Source organism: Myotis daubentonii, chromosome 1 (assembly GCF_963259705.1).
Source record: "Myotis daubentonii chromosome 1, mMyoDau2.1, whole genome shotgun sequence".
NCBI classification, from domain to species: Eukaryota; Metazoa; Chordata; class Mammalia; order Chiroptera; family Vespertilionidae; genus Myotis; species Myotis daubentonii.
In genome coordinates this window covers 119,685,026-119,702,109 of record NC_081840.1, presented here as the reverse complement: position 1 = coordinate 119,702,109, position 17,084 = coordinate 119,685,026, and the positions used below count along the sequence as shown (strand labels likewise).

Genomic DNA, 17,084 nt, shown 5'->3' with positions numbered 1-17,084 from the left:
CAGGGCCTTAGGGTTTCTTCTTATTTTCTTACTAGAGGCCTGGTGCACTGATTCATGCACATTGAAAGGAAATTAGAAAGTGGCCAGTGGGGTGGGACTGGGCGAGATGGGCCAGACATGCCCTGGTGCCAACTTCCCATGGTCCCTCCCCAGCTGGCCACACCTGGGGCGGTGCCAGGGTTTGAAGGGCATCTGCAGAGTGAGTGGGATCCTTCCAACAGGTGGGGTCCCTCGGCCTGGCCTGCGGGGATTGGGCTAAAACCAGCAGTCTGACATCCCCGGAGGGGTCCCGGAGTGTGAGAGGGTACTTCGCAAAATTGCTGTCACTGGGCAGCTCCTGTGTTGAGCATCTGCCCACTGGTGGTCAGTGTACATCATAGCTGTAGGTCGGAGCGTCTGCCCCCTGGTAGTCATTGCACATCATAGCTACCAGTCGAAAGGTCGGACGGCCGCTTAGGCTTTTATATATATAGATAATGTAACATTCCTCCAGAGTGAGTGATATAGAGAGAGAGCAAGGATGAGGTTGCAATCACTTTTATGACCTAGATTCTGAAGTAAGGCACCTTCATTTTCATTATATTCTTTTGTTAGAAGCAAGTGACTAAGTCTGCCCTATACTTAAAGGGGAGAGGAATTCTGACTTTCCTCTTGAAGGGGAAATATGTCAAATAATTTATGAATGTATCTTAAAATAACAAGGCTCTTACAGTAGGTTTCATAAAGACACAAAGAAGTGTCTTCAATCAAAATTTTATGAAAAGACATACTTAAAGCTTTGGTTTAAGTACCTGAATATTTGAAGCATCTATTTCATACATAAGAGTTTTTTTGTTTTGTTTTTTTTATTTCAGAGAGGAAGGGAGAGGGATAGAGAGATAGAAACATCAATAATGAGAGAGAATCATTGATCGGCTGCCTCCTGCATGCCCCCTTCTGGGGATCGAACCCGCAACCCGGGCATGTGCCCTTGGCTGGAATCGGACCTGGGACCCTTCAGTCCGCAGGCCGATGCTCTTATCAACTGAGCCAAACTGGCTCGGGCTGCTTTTTGGTTTTTGGCAATCTTTTCATTCCCCCAGATAAGTTGTTTTAGTTACAACATTTTGCTGATATCTTACCAATGTTTAATTTCATGCTTGTGCACAAAAACATATGAATATGTACATATATATGCTACATACATACATAAAAGGTCTTTATATATATTGTTTTATAGCTTGCATTTTCTTGCTTTATCTTGTTCAACTAGAAAGAATAAGATAAAAAGGCAGGAAGACTATCATAGATTTTAGAGATGAATTCTAAAACCATCGACTAATAGAATTATGTTTTACACTCTTCTGGCCTCTTTTCAGTTATATTTTTAAAAAATGAACCTGAGTCAAATATGTTTATTAGCAAGAGTTATCATCTCTTAATTTTCTTACTGGTACTGTTTTATTTATTTTTTGGTCTCTTCTCATGCTGATTTTTTTTTGCCAAACTTCGTAAAACTTACCTTTTTTTGAGAGTGACAAATAATTCTTATTTACCCATCAATAAAATAGGTAGTTGTGGTTGGATAAACTTAAATCTATTGACTAGATTCATTATTTTTAAATAAATTTTATAGATGAACAATTAACAAGCAATGAAAGTGAAGGTGATGAGATTTTCCGAAGAAAGAGTAAAAAAGCAAAAGGAAATGTTTTAGAATCCCCAGAGGTGAGTAATTCAGTAATTACAATAATGTGACCATATACAGGCTTTTTCTTTCTCCTTACATCTTTTTATTATTTTTACCCTTTACTTTATCTATTTATCTAGGATCAGAAATATAGTGAAAATGATTCTCCACTTCATGCTGTAAAAAAGCGCAGGGTTCCTCCAAAGAAAGTAAGTATATAAACAGATGATGTATAGATAATGCATAGTAATTCAATTAGAATAAATATTACAAAAATAATATGTGTATAGGTGAACATAAGTACATATGATCTTACAGGAGTGTAGTTAGCAGAAAAATGGATAATAAATACTATGTGATTAGAATTTCTATTTTAATTTTATACTTGTTTTAAAAACAATTTCTACTTTTGTCAATACATGTTAGCAATTCATCAGATGTTCATTAAATACTTACTGTGTATCTACTATGCGAGATGCTGGAGATACTATAATGATTATATCCTGGAACTGTCTTAAGTCACCTATAATCTATTAGGAGAGAAAGATAAGGAAATGGATAATTTTAATATAATCTTTTAAGTCGAATGATAAGAAAACAGAAACCCTTAGGTTTTGGGAACTCTGTCAAGCTTCTTGAAGTTAAAACCTTATTAAATCTTAAGCATATGTGGCCTTAGGCAAGAGAAGGGAAAAGGGAAGGCATTGTCAACAGAGCTTGAAGAATGACACAGCTGGAAACAGCATCTCTTTATTAAATGGACTGTTCTACAAAGAGTGCCAGGAAGTGAAAACGGAGAAAAATCTGGATCCGTTTTTAGAAGGCCTTATTCTTTCATTTGCTTACTGAATGGTTTGAAAGGAGGAAAGGAAGGAGTCCAGTATGACTCTGGTGTTTGGCTTGGGCTCTTTGGCACATGTGTCGTAAACCTAGAGAAGACAAGAAAGAATTGAGTTCAGTGTGGAACATGTTTGAGTTTGAGGTTTTTTGTTTGATAATGAAGTGTCAGTGTCTGGCAAGCATTGGTGACTATGAATATGAAGTTTGGGTAGGAGGCAGGTCTTATAGCTAATGAAATTCATTTGTCATCAGTTTGTAGCTGGTAACTAAATTTTGAGATTAGGAAATCTTGTGTGTTTTAATTCGCTAATGAAATCTAGGATACTTTATGCAAAATTAATTAAAAATACAATCAGTTCATATTAATTTTTATACTTATATAAAACAAGAAAAGTCACTTTATACTTATATAAAACAAGAAAAAGTCACTTTAATTGATTTATCAGAAATGAATAAAACATTGATAATGTAATGAATCCATTTTAAACTAAAATTATTCCTTTTAATTGAAATGTTATTGATAAACTTTTTTTGAGTCTTTTGATTAGTTTTATATTATTCTGTAAAAGATACAGTGATAGACCTCCCTAGTCAAAATTTGTTCTTCTTATAGTAGTTCCTTGGTTTGAAAGGACTCCTGTATGTTTGAACTGATTTTGATACCTGTATTTATAGACCTAACTATAGGCCTGGTGCATGAAATTTGTGCATGGGTGGGGTCCCTAGGTCTGGCCAGCGATCAGAGCCGATCAGGTTTCCTGCCTCCCCGCCTCCTCCTTCCCTCGCTGCCACCCATACCCAGTTCCTTGTCCCAGCCCGGGGCTCAGCCCCAGATTCGGCAATCAGGACCTGCCGGCAGCAGGGAGGGACCCAGGAAGTTGGCCAGCAGGCCTCGATCAGGCGATTGCCAACCACCACTGTAGTGGGTGGGCACCAGGGTGATCAGGGCCTGCATCTGGGGGGAGAGACCTGGGAGGTTGGCTGCTGGCCCTGAGGAGGGAGCCAGCCCCCCTGGAAAAGGGGCCGCATCCGCCACCACCTACCCCTGGTTCCCTGTCCCTGACCAGGGGGAGGTACCGGGAGGTTGGCTGGCAGATCCCATCAGTGATCGAGGCTTGCAGGTTGGGGGCAGCTCCTGCATTGAGCATCTGCCCCCTGGTGGTAAGTGCATGTCATAGCGACCTGTCATTCCAGTCATTTCATCATAATGGTCACTTAGGCTTTTATATATATAGACTAGGGGCCCGGTGCACGAAATTCGTGCACTGGGTGTGTGTGGGGGGGGAGTGTCCCTCAGCCCAGCCTGCCCCCTCTCACACACTGGGAGCCCTCAGGCGTTGACCCCCATCACCCTCCAATCGCAGGATCGGCCCCTTGCCCAGGCCTGACGCCTCTGGCCTAGGCGTCTGCCCCGGGCAGCGGGGACCCGCAGCTGCAGCGGCCCCACGATCGTGGGCTTCGCTTTAGGCCCAGGCAAGGGACCCCTAACTCCCGGGACTGCCAGCTTCGACCGTGCCCAGCTCCCATCGCTGGCTCCACCCCTACTTCCTGCTATCACTGGCCAGGGCGGCAAAGGCGCCTGATTCTCCAATCATGGCTCGGGGGCAGGGCAAAGGCAGCCCCAGGGCCGCCTTTGCCCTGCCCCCCAGCTCTTAGCTCCCCCCTGGGTTTCCGATCACTGTCAGTGGCAGGGGGCTTCTTCCTGCTTTCCCTTTCGCCTCCCTGCATTGTGCCTATGTATGCAAATTAACCGCCATCTTGTTGGCAGTTAACTGCCAATCTTAGTTGGTAGTTAATTTGCATATAGCCCTGATTAGCCAATGAAAAGGGTAGCTCGTACGCCAATTACCATTTTCTCTTTTATTAGTGTTGATTATATTTTGTGAAATCCTCAGGATCTTCTAAAGGAAACAAGTTTTCATCAAATACATTTGATGTAATTGAATGAATGTTATAATAGTATTACATATATTGCCTAATTTAGTATTTTAGTACTTATCAATTCTTAAGTATTATGTATTTGTAACAGGGCTCTGGGTTGTGAGAATATTTTATTTTTCTAACAAGAAAATGTTAGGCCAACTTTAAAAAAGAAAATAAAAGCAACATCCTTTGAGAGTAGTAAATCCTATCTAATAATAGACAAACATGGTAATTGACCGTACCTTCGCTACGTCTCCCATTGGCTAATCAGCGAGATATGCAAATTAACCCAACCAAGATGGCAGCCGGCAGCCACGCAGCTAAAGTGAGCAGGAGGCTTGCTTGCTCCAGTGATGGAGGAAGCCAAGGTTCTCCGCCTGCCGTGAACCGGCTCTGAGCTCCGAAAGCAACAAAGTTTCAATTATAGAAGCTAAACAAACCCCAGATACCTGCTTTCAGCAGGCCGTGGCCACAGAGCTGGAGCAAGCAGGAGCCCGGCTCTCAGCTCCAGTGACGGCAACAAAGTTTCAATTATAGAAGGTAAATAAATCCCAGAATTAAAAAAAAGAAGTAAAGGAGAGGCTGGGAGCTTCAGTTGCCGGCCAGCCTGAAAACAGCCCTCAGTCCCTCACCCAGACTGGCCAGGCACCCCAGTGGGGATCCCCACCCTGAAGGGTATGTGATCAGCTGCAAACAGCCATCAGCCCCTACACCCAGGCTGGCCAGGCACCCCAGCTGGACCCCCACCCTGATCCAGGACACCCTTCAGGGCAAACCAGCCGGTCCCCATCCGTGCACCAGGCCTCTATCCTATATAGTAAAAGGGTTATGCAAACTGACTCTGACAGCAGAAAGACTGGGAATGACTGATCACTATTACACACACTGACCACCAGGGGGCAGATGCTCAATGCAAGAGCTGCCCTCTGGTGGTCTGTGCGCTCAAACATGGGGGAGCTCTGCTCAGCCACTAGCCAGGCTGATGGCTGCCAGTACAGCGGTGGTGGTGGGAGCCTCTCCTGCCTCCTCAGCAGCGCTAAGGATGTCCGACTGCAGCTTAGGCCTGCTCCCCGCTGGCAGTGGACATCCCCCGAGGGCTTCCGGGCTGCCAGAGGGATGTCTGATTGCCAGCTTAGGCCCAATCCCCTGGGGAGCAGGCCTAAGCCTGTAGGTGGTCATCCCCTGAGGGGTCCCAGACTGTGAGAGGGCACAGGCCAGGCTGAGGGACACCCTCCCAAGTGCACAAATTTTTGTGCACCAGGCCTTTAGTTAAGATATAATAACCCAATTATATTTTCTTATGCAATAATTTTATTGAATTATAGTTAGAATTGTCATCTAGTGATGAAAGTGAAGATTTTCCTGACCAACACTCACAATTAGAAGACTTCAAGGGTTGTAACATGAATTCCAAAAGAAGCACCAAAGTCCAAAAGAGACCGAGTCATCTGAAGGTAAACTTTTTTTAGTTTGTTTTACTATACTAGGGGCCCAGTGCACAAATTCATGCACTTTGAAAAGAACTGTGGGCCACGAGGCTATGGTAGGCACAAGGGCGGGTCTTGGCCTATCTTTCGCACCCATGTCCAGCCCCTCCTGCCGCGCCCCTGGTCCCCTGTCTGCTGGCAGCCCCACTCCCGCTGCTGCCACGCCCATGTGCTGACGTGCAGCGATTGGGGCCAGCGCCAGCAGTGGCTGCCAGCGGGGGTGGCACCATCAGTGGGTGTGAGCGGCAGCAGGGGGAGGTGGAGAAGCCCTCAGGGGCAATCAGAGCCAGCAGTGTCATTCGCACCCACAGATGGCACCGAGTGATTGGGACTGGCGCCAGGCACCGGCAGCGGGTGCGAGCAGTGGCTCCAGCACTGGCTGTGGGTGCGAGCAGAGCCAGCGCTGGCAGTGGGTGCGAGTGGGGCCAGTGCCAGCAGCAGGTGCGAGTGCTAGGCGGGACTGCGGTGCATGGGAACAAAGACTTTTCAGTAACCACCAGAGGCTCGCCCTGATGACAGTGACCAACGCCCCACCTTGGTCTGGTGCCTCTGCTCACCTGCTTCACCATCCCACCGTGGCCAATACCCACCATGTTCCACACACGCCCCTGGTGATCAAAGCATGTCATAGCAACCAGTTGTTTGGTTGTTCCAGTTGTTCCACCATTTGGTTTGTTTGTACATTAGCCTTTTATTATATAGGATATGTATTTAAAGAACATTAGATTTTATACAGAAGTAAACTTCTCTCTATAATTTCTTTTTGTAACCCTTATCTGAGGATCTATATTTTTAAATATATTTTTATTGATTTCAAAGAGGAAAGGAAGGGAATGAGAGAGAATAATTGATCAGCTGCTCCCTGCACACCGCCTAGGGATGGAACCCACAACCTGGTCATGTGCCCTGACCAGGAATTGAACCCTGACCTCCTGGTTCATAGGTTGATCCTCAACCACTGAGCCACGCTGGCTAGGCCTGAGGATAATTTTTCCATTGATTTTTAGAAAGAATGGGAAAGGAGAGGGGGTGAGAGGGAGAGAGAAACATCAGTGTTGAAAGAGACACATCTATTGGTTATCTTTTTCACACCCCCAACCAGCATCAAACCTATAATCCAGGTACGTGTCCTTGACCAGAATCGAACCTGAAACCCTTTGGTGTGTAGACCAACGCTGTAACCTTTGAGCCATGCCAGTCAGGACTCTATAATTTCTCTATAGAAAAAAAATCCCAAAGTAAAAATATATTTTTACCCTACTTTTTTCTCAATTCCAATTTAAAAAGTACTTTTGTGTTTTGAAACTATCATGCAGTGTTGAGTTATTTTGAGTGGTTAAATGAAGAAACTAGTGTGTTGAGAATTTAAGATTCAAATTGAAGAAAATCTGAAGCAGAAATTTGAGTTTTAGAGTACTTGCTGTTTTTTAAAATTTTATTTTATTTATTGATTTTGAGAGAGAGAGGGGAAGAGAAACATTGATTTGTTTTTCCACTTATTTAATGCATTTGTTGGTTGATTCTTATATATGCTCTGACCAGGGTCAAACGTGCAATCTTGGCATATTGGGTTGACGTGCTAAACAATCACATATATTGTTTTTCTTATCTCTATCCAATATTTAAATCCTTGGAAAATAATTCTTAGCACCTTTTTTTTTTTTTGATCAGTCCTTTTATGGCAAAAATTAAAACTGTAAGACCTGTCAGGAAACTTTATGCTTATTAGTAAAAGGAAAACATTCAATAAGCTGAAATGCTGACTTGTACTTATTTTACTTATAAGAATTATCAGAAGAAATTTAAATAGCTATGCTACTTTATCAAACCTTCTCGCAGTTTTCTGTTTTTATTTTTCGTCTTAAAAAGCATTGGGAAGAAATTCATTTTCCAGAAGTATTTCCAATTACTTAAGGAAAGTAAATGATTTTCTTATCAGTAAGTATCATCTTGTTTTCTAATTTGTCTTAGCTTGCAGCTAGGAAGTTTTTAGATGATCAAGCAGAACTTTCCCAAGAAGATGCAGAATGTGTTTCATCAGATGAAAATGATGATTCTGAAAATGAAAAAGATTCCTCATTACTTGACTTCTTAAATGATGAGACTCAACTTTCACAGGCCATAAATGGTAAATGATGCTTCTTTTTCTTTTAATTTTCAATGCTTTTAATATGGTTTTAGTTAAATATTTTATTTACTTTTCAAATAACCTTGACTTTAAAGGGAATTAAATTTGGTATGACTGAAATATTTGGTCATTTTCATTCAAATTCTATAATATTTGCTTTATTTTAGATTTGGTTATTTATAGGCTTTTGCTAATTTGATTATTTATCTCCAGAGCAACCTGGCTGACCCAGTATCAAATGTTTATATAACAAGTATGTAGTTCCTATTGTGTCTAGTACTATGTAACATTCTTGAGGAAGCTATGTTAGTGAACAAAATGGACAAAAATCTCTGCCTTTAACGTTTGAATGGAAGGAGAGAAACAATACACATAATAACTAAATTATTTAGTATAAGATGAAAAATTTATAGAGAAATGAAAAAATGGAGTAAGTTGAGGTTTTGCAGGGGTTTGGAGGATTAATACTGAACAAGCTGTAATCCTATCTAATAAAAGAGAAACATGGTAATTGGCGTACAACCGCTACCCTTCCCATTGGCTAATCAGTGAGATACACAAATTAACTGCCAGCCAAGATGGCGACCGGCAGCCAGGCAGCTTGAAACTAACATGAGGCTTGCTTGCTTCAGTGACGGAGGAAACCAACGTTCCCCGCCTGCCTTGCAGGCCTCTGAACTTGCAGTTTGAAACATTGTTACAAATATAGAAGCTAAACAAAACCCCAGAAACCAGCTTTCAGCGAGCTGGGATCTCAGAGCTGGAGTTGATACAGAGTTTTGATTATAGAACCGAAACATACCAGATACCAGCTTTCAGCAGCAGAGGCCTAAGAGCTGGAGCCTCAGAGCTAAAGCTGGCCCAGAATAAAAAAAGAAAAAGAAAAATAGGAGCAGTTGGGAGCTTCGTCACCTGCCAGCCTGAAAACAGCCCTCAGTCCCTCACCCAGATTGGCCAGGCACCCCAGTGGGGACCCTCACCCAGGCTGGCCAGGCACCCCAGTGGGGACCCCCACCCTGATCCAGGACACCCTTCAGGGCAAACCAGCTAGCCCCCACATGTGCACCAGGCCTCCACCCTATATAGTAAAAGGGTAATATGCCTCCCAGCACCGGGATCAGTGGAGCTGTGAGGCCTCCCGGCACTGGGATCAGCGTGACAGGGGGCAGCACCCAAACCCCCTGATTGCCCTGCGGCTCTGTGTGACAGAGGGTGGGGCCACAACCTCCCTATCGGCCCTGCTCTGTTCGTGACGGGAAGGCGCCCCAACCCCCTGATCAGCCCTGCTCTGTGCCTGATGGGGGGAGCTCCCCAACCCCCCCTCTTCCACGGGCCCTGCTCTGTGTGTGACGGGGTAGAGCCATAACCTCCCCATCGGCCCTGCCCTGAGTGTGACAGTGGTGGCGCCCCAACCCCCTGATCGGCCCTGCTCTGTGGGTGATAGAGGGCAGCGCCCCAACCCCCTGATCCGCCCTGCTCTGTGCGTGACAGGGGGGAGCTCCCCAACCCCCCTGATGGGCCCTGCTCTGTGAGTGACAGGGGGCAGCGCCCCAACCCCGGATTGGCCTTGCTCTGTGTGTGACAGGGGGTGGCGCCGCAACCTCCCCATCGACCCTGCCTTGAGTTTGACAGGGGTCGGTGCCCAAACCCACCAATCGGCCCTACCCTGAGCGTGACTGGGGGTGGCATCACAACCTCCTGATCGCCCAGCTCTGTGCATGACAGGGGGCAGTGCCCCAACTCCCCAATCGGCCCTGCTCTGAGCCCAACCAGGGGCTGCACCTAGGGATTGGGCCTGCCCTCTGTCACCCGGGAGCAGGCCTAAGCCATCAGGTCGTTATCTCCCGAGGGGTCCCAGACTGCGAGAGGGCACAGGCTGGGCTGAGGGACCCCCCCCCCCCCCCCCACCGAGTGCACACATTTTTGTGCACCAGGCCTCTAGTTTTATATAAGGTATGGAGGGTAGACCTCATTGAGAAGGTGACACTTCATCAAACTGCAGAGGAGATGAAGAGGTTAGCAATATGGCTTGTGCAAAGAAGCTGAGGCACAAAGCTCACTTTGTTAAATTTGCCAAGGAGGGGAGATGTACTTTTGGTAAATGCTCTCTCCAAACAGTGCTGGAGCAGATCTTATACACAATACATTAAAAGATGATGAAAAAAAAAAAAAGAAGATGATTCAAATGGGCTATAACTGAAATGAGAAAGATTCTGTTGGGATTTTCAGTGTTTTGATCTTTTACAGATCTTGCCACTTATTCTGCTCTTGTAATTCCTGATATAATTTAAGACAGCAAAGTTTCCCAAGGTCCATGCCTTTATTTTATTTTTTAATCACTTTTAAAAATTGATTTTATTTAATTAATTTATTTTAAATGTATTTTTATTGATTTTAGAGAGAGGAAGGGAGAGGAGATAAAAACATCAATGATGAGAATCATTGATCAGCTGCCTCCCTCATGCCCACTACTGGGTATTGAGCCTGCAATCTGGGCTTGTGCCCTGACTGGGAATTGAACTGTGACCTCCTAGTTCATGGGTCGACACTCAACCACTGAGCCACTCCAGCCGGGCTTAAATTGATTTTAGAGAGAGATTGATTTGTTGTTCCACTTACTTATGCATTCATTGGTTGTTTCTTGTATGTGTCCTAACCAGAGACTGAACCCACAACCTTGGTGAACTGGGACTATACTCTAACCAACTGAGCTACCCTGCCAGTAACAGTTCTTGCCTTTAAAGGAAAAAGGTCTTAAAGACAAAGTTTTCAGTGCTATGTCATTGATACCGATATAATTTACAGAATAAGGTTGCTTGGTATTGTACTTGATACTTATTAATAGAAGTGGCTATTGCAGGTTTATAGGATAATCTGGTTGGAGAATATTGATGCATAGACAACAACCAGTATAAAGGTCCTGAGACAGGAGTGTGCCTGGCATGTTCAAGGAAGGCATTGTGCCTAGAATTGAATGAGGAAGAGGGAGAGTAGTAGGAAGAGAGATCAGAGAGGTGCTGAGCAGCCAGCTCATGATTTGACTTATTGTAGCAGTGTCACTCTTCCTTCTGTGTTGAGAATGGCCTATAGGGGAGCAAAAGCGGAAGAGACCGTTTAGCAGGCTATAGCAATAATCTAATCAAGGAGTGATAGTGGTTGCTACCAAGGTGTTCGCAGTGAGAGGGTGACAGAGATTGGATTCAGGATATGTACAGCTGACAGGATTTTCTTTGGATTAGAGAGGAAAAGAGGAGTCAGTGGGCTTGAGCACAGGGGGGATGTCGTTGCTGCTCTCTGACATGGGAAGGCTGCCTGTGGAGCAGTGGGGTTGAAGAGTAGGGAGATCTGAAACTCCATGTTAGACACAGTATGTTTGAAATATGTAGGGTTTCAAAGTGGGTTTTTTTAAACCTCAAAATTCACATTTTTTTCATGTTTCATTTTCAAGTACTCTTTGCTAAAACTTTACAAAATGAGAAGCATAGGAATCTCACATTATGCTTAGTGAAAAAAGCCAGATTCAAAAGGCTACATACTATATACTTTAATTTATACAGCATTTTGGAAAAAATAAAACTGTAGGGATAGTAAATAGATTATGGTTGCCATAACAATGCATTTGTCAAGACTCAGAACTGTACCCTAAAGAGTATGAATTTTACAGTATATAAATTATATCTAAAAACAATCTGAAACAAATGAAAAAAAAACTCTCTGAAAGCTCCTTGATTTTGAATCCTTCTGAACATTAAACTGGAAGTAAGGGTCTCATTAGGTTTGTAGGGATTTAGCATGAGTCAGGAGGATATCTAATAGTTGAAGCTAGCTATGTAATGAAGATAAGGGAAATAGTATTAAAGAAAAATTTATATATCTTGTAGCAAGCACTATAGTCTTCAAATTAGTAGTCACCCCTCAAAATAGTTGATGTCAATTAATCACTCTAAAATGTAGGAGAAATGGGAAACAAAAATTAAGTTGCTTTCTGATTATAACCTTGAACATATAGGCATAAATAGAAAATCGTGTGCTTTTCAGATTTAACTTGACTGAAAATAATGAAACATACATACTATTGTCTGTGGTTTTTATTGTTTTTTGACTGTTTTTTTGGCCTGGATTTCTTGTGTTTTACCGAATACTTTCTATAAATCAGCTACAGTTCTAAGGTCTCTGTATACACTTATTTTTTTCATGAAAAGGCACCATGCTAATCCTCATTTTCAGAGGAGAGAGATAGCGAATGTAGAGCACTTAAATAAATTGTCTGTGATCACCCACCTAGATGCAAAACTTCTAACTGCATTTTAAATAATTGTTTTTAGACATCTTTTTATATATTAAAAGCGTTTTGTGTAAAATAATTCTACAAGGTTTGAATCATGTGAATTTGGAATAGGTCAAAGTTAAATACTTTTCTAGTTTTCATTTAAATCATTTTGCTATTTGAAATTCTTATTATCTTTACACAGATTCTGAAATGAGAGCTATTTACATGAAATCTGTGCACAGTCCATTGATGAGCAGCCGGTACAGAATGGTCCATAAGAAACATAACAACATAAACATTTTCTCACAGGTATAAACTCCAGAGATATAGTAGAGAATTTCCTGAGGTGATGTTGAAATATTTTCCTATTAATGAAATCTCCATTTTATTTCTAAAACTAGACTATCAGAGTTAATTGGGTTAATTTCTGCTCTGAATTAGGAAGGTGGACTAAATGAATGCTCAAAATCCCTTTTAGTCCTTAGTTTGATCAAATTATTCTTTCTTTAATTTTAGTTAATTAGCATATGCCATTAAATTATTTTCTAATTAGGAGAATGTTTAAAGGAAGTTCATCACCTACGCATTAAATTTTTTAAAAAGATGTTTTTATTGATTTCAGAGAGGAAGGGAGAGGGAGAGAGATAGAAACATCAATGATGAAAGAGAATCATTAGCCCTAACCAGTTTGGCTCAGTGGATAGAGCCTGTGGACTGAAAGGTCCCAGGTTCAATTCCGGTCAAGGGCATGTGCCTTGGTTGCGGGCACATCCCCAGTAGGGAGTGTGCAGGAGGCAGCTGGTCGATGTTTCTGTCTCATCGATGTTTCTAACTCTCTATCCCTCTCCCTTCATCTCTGTGAAAAATCAATAAAATATATATATAAAAAGAGAGAATCATTAATTGGTTGCCTCCTGCATGCCCCCACCTGGGATGGAGCCCGACCAGGAATTGAACTGTGACCTCCTTGTTCATGGGTTGATGCTCAACCACTGAGCCATACTGGCTGGGCTAAATTTTTAATTCTTATATGTTGAAACTTTTTTTTATAATAATGTTAATTCTAAAAATTATAGATTATTTTTTATTTATGATTAACATTTTTATATTAGTCTTATTTGTTTATAAATTGACATGTTCAGCTGGGTAATATAGTCATTCATTTTTTTTCATGTCCATTGTCTTTATTATATAGCACTTACCACATTGCTTATATATTACTGTTTATTTTTTCTGGCTACCTACACTAGACTGTTAAGTTCTAGAGGGAAGAGAGTTATATTGTTTTTATCTCCAAAGTCCCTACTTTCTTCCACAAAGACTATACTCAGTATATGTTAGTTGAACAAATGACTGAATTAATAAAGTTAAATAAGTATTGATAAATATCTCATGTATTTAAAAGAAAATGTTAACTACAGGCTGATTTTATGAAAGAAATTTGTAATTTTCCCCCATTAATTTCAGGAGAAAAAGGGAGAGAGAGAGAGAGAGAGAGAGAGAGAGAGAGAGAGAGAGAGAGAGAGAGAAAGAGAAAGAGAGAAAGAAAGAGAAACACATCAATGATGGGAGAGAATCATTGATTGGCTGCCTCCTGCACACCCCCTACAGGTGGGGAAAGGGGGTGAGATCGAGCCCGCAGCAACCCAGGCATGTGCCCTTGGCCTGAATTGATCATGGGACACTTTAGTCGGCAGGCGGAAGCTCTATCCACTGAGCCAAACCCTAGGGCATGTAATTTCTTATTTGTATTTTTATTGTAGATTCCTGAACAAGATGAAACCTATTTAGAAGACAGTTTTTGTGTTAATGAAGATGAGTCTTGCAAAAGTCAATCAAGTGAAGAAGTGTCTGTTGATTTTAATTTAATAACTGAAGATTGCTTTGCAAATGGGAGTAAAAAATATAAAACCCGACGTTCAGTAAAACTAAAACAAAAGAAGATGGGACCGAATTGTGCACGTTCAAAAAAGAAATTATCCAGAATTATTTTACTGGATGATTCAAGTGAGGAGGAAAACAATGTAAATGATAAAACAGAATCCAGTGTTGTGATTAACCCAAGCACTTTTAAAAAGAGCAAACAACAGGACCATGGTTTGAATTCAGTGTATTCTGGGTCTTCCTTGCAGTCCAAGGACCATTCTAATCCAATTGTTAATCAATTGCCAAAGCAGAGACAACAGACACTACTTAATGTAAAGGATATGGCTTCTTATGCCTCGGGCTCCAAACCTCAGAGCCGAAATAAAATTGAATCTTTCTCACCATCATTCACTGCTGTTGATTCACAGAAGGACTGTAGAAATTTTCCAATTCAGTTGAAGGTATGGAGCAAAGTAGAGGAAAAAGCCTTCATATGTTTACCAAAAGTTGTTTTTGTTTTGTTTTCCTTTCTTGTATGTTTGTGTTAAATAACTAGGTCAAAGAAAAATTAGCTAATGTTGAAATTCTTCAAATAAGAAAATAGCACATTAAATTTTATGGGTAATTCAGATATGGGTGCTTAGGTTATAATTTTTTAAATATGGTAATAGTTTTCTTAATAACACTGTAAGGAAACTTGCTAATTTCATTAAAAGGCTGTAGAAAAATGAGCTTTCTGCAAGGTAAATTTAATAGAAATTACATACTCAGAACTAGGCCCAGCACCCTCATTAACTTTTCTTTCCCCCACTTAAGGCTTCAGGTATGTAACTCATCTCTTTATTGGGGAGAGGAGTTTAGGGGCACTACCTAATTTCCTTCTTTCCAGAATGGCTGAGAAGTCCAGTTTCCAGCTTCCCCTATCTTGCTGTTGCTTAAATAATCCTTAACACCATTTTCAGTTTTTAAGAGTTTATAGTTAAGTAGTTTTACTAAAATAGGGATTAGAGTCATAGTACTAGGAATTCCCTAACTGTAAATATTGATTTATTTCCTTAATTGTCATTTAGGAGTGAGACCTAGACCCAGACTTCTATTTCTCTTTTATTCCAGGTATTTCAGTCCATTCTGCCTCACCAATATGCTACAATGTCCACACAACAGCTCTCAAATTGGCCAGTTTTAAATTGTCCTCAGGCTTTTATTGCCCAAAGTTATTTCTCAAAGGTACAATTAGGATAAAGGTAACTAGATTACATTTTATAATAGATTGGAGATCAATTTCTCTGAGCCTCAGTTTCCTCAGCTATAGTACACAGATAGTAATCCCAAGGGTCACGGTAGGTAATACATGCACAGTACTTCGAAGGCCTGTAAGCACTATCTACATTTCCACTGTGGCATGCTCTACCTGGAAAACAGACGTAGGCTAGTAATACTATGAGGATTGTGGAAAAGATACACAGATTTTAACAGGAATGGGTTTTAAATTTTCTTCTATACCTAGTACTACAATTCTAGAAAATATGATTCTTTATACTTGAAATTAGAAGGGGAAAGACTTTGAGGTAAATTTGAGTAGACAGAACATAGACTAAATATCTGTCAAAAACTGTACTTTGTCATGTATATTGCAAACAGCATTCCTTGTCTGTCATTTACCTTTTTCTTTTGTTTGTAGTAGTTTTGCCATAGGAAGAGGTACTTTTTTATACAGTTGCCATTATTTTCTTTATAGTTTCTGACTTCATTGTCATGTTTAGAAAGCCGTTTTCTACTCCAAGAGAAGTACATATTTCTGGTATTTTGTTTTTGTTTTTGTTTTTAGTGGCCATTTCTTCATTACACTTATTCTTTTTTGTGTTTTGAAATTGAATATTGAATGTATTTTAAAGATTAGTTCTGAGTGATTATGACGTCTATATTTCGCTTAGGAGGTCGGAAGCTGGAAAGAGCATTGTTCTCGTCCGTGTAACAATAACCATTAAAAAATCCAGATAATCTACAATATCAGAGATTTATTTTTATTGGAGTTGAGGTTGCAGGACAACCAGTTAGTCTGATATCTAAGGAGAGACAAGTGCTTTCAATGAGAGACTTGATGAGACTTGGGAGAGTCACTGGGCACTGTACTATCTGGGAAGAAGAATTTAGCTAAAACTTAACTGCAAAAGGCAGTGAACTAGCATGAGCGTTTAGAATCCCTGGAAGTTGCAGACATAAGGGGACTTTGCAACCACTCCTGCACTCTTCTTCACACTCACCAGGTGTTCACAGGGAAGACTGAGAATCAGAAAACCTTTTTGCTGCTGCAGGAAGTGATCAGCAGTTCCTGTGGAGAAGGCACCAAAACTCATTGTTCCTTCTCCCCTATGGAACAAAAAGCTTTAAGCTTTAAGCCATTAGGGATAGAGCAGCAAACCCGAAGGGCTTAGGCCAGTGGTTCTCAACCTTCCTAATGCCGCGACCCTTTAATACAGTTCCTCATGTTGTGGTGACCCCCAACCATAAAATTATTTTCGTTGCTACTTCATAACTGTAATTGTGCTACTGTTATGAATCGTAATGTAAATATCTGATATGCAGGATGTATTTTCTTTGTTACAAATTGAACATAATTAAAGCATAGTGATTAATCACAAAAACAATATGTAATTATATTTGTGTTTTCCGATGGTCTTAGGCGACCTCTGTGAAAGGGTCGTTCAACCCCCAAAGGGGTCATGACCCACAGGATGAGAACCGCTGGCTTAGGCAAAGACCCTTTGCAGATGGAGGAAGGACACAACAACAACAAAATTCCACAGCCGAGAAAGTGTCAGGAAAACATCTTGGGCTAGAACATTAGGGATCTCCAGTCCCTAGAAGGCAGGGCAAGATCACTGAGAAGGTTCCACCTCT

General features: G+C 41.5%; 1 protein-coding gene across 1 annotated transcript in view; it reads left to right on the top strand.

Moving 5' to 3' along the window:
• The window catches only part of FANCM (FA complementation group M), a 92,052-nt gene that overhangs the window by 69,960 nt on the left and 5,008 nt on the right, over nucleotides 1-17,084 (top strand). Inside the window, exons 15-20 of the mRNA XM_059659093.1 lie at nucleotides 1,616-1,707; nucleotides 1,810-1,878; nucleotides 5,758-5,886; nucleotides 7,891-8,047; nucleotides 12,520-12,626; nucleotides 14,081-14,644. Coding sequence (XP_059515076.1) covers nucleotides 1,616-1,707; nucleotides 1,810-1,878; nucleotides 5,758-5,886; nucleotides 7,891-8,047; nucleotides 12,520-12,626; nucleotides 14,081-14,644 — 1,118 coding nt within the window. The remainder of the gene's footprint in view (nucleotides 1-1,615; nucleotides 1,708-1,809; nucleotides 1,879-5,757; nucleotides 5,887-7,890; nucleotides 8,048-12,519; nucleotides 12,627-14,080; nucleotides 14,645-17,084) is intronic.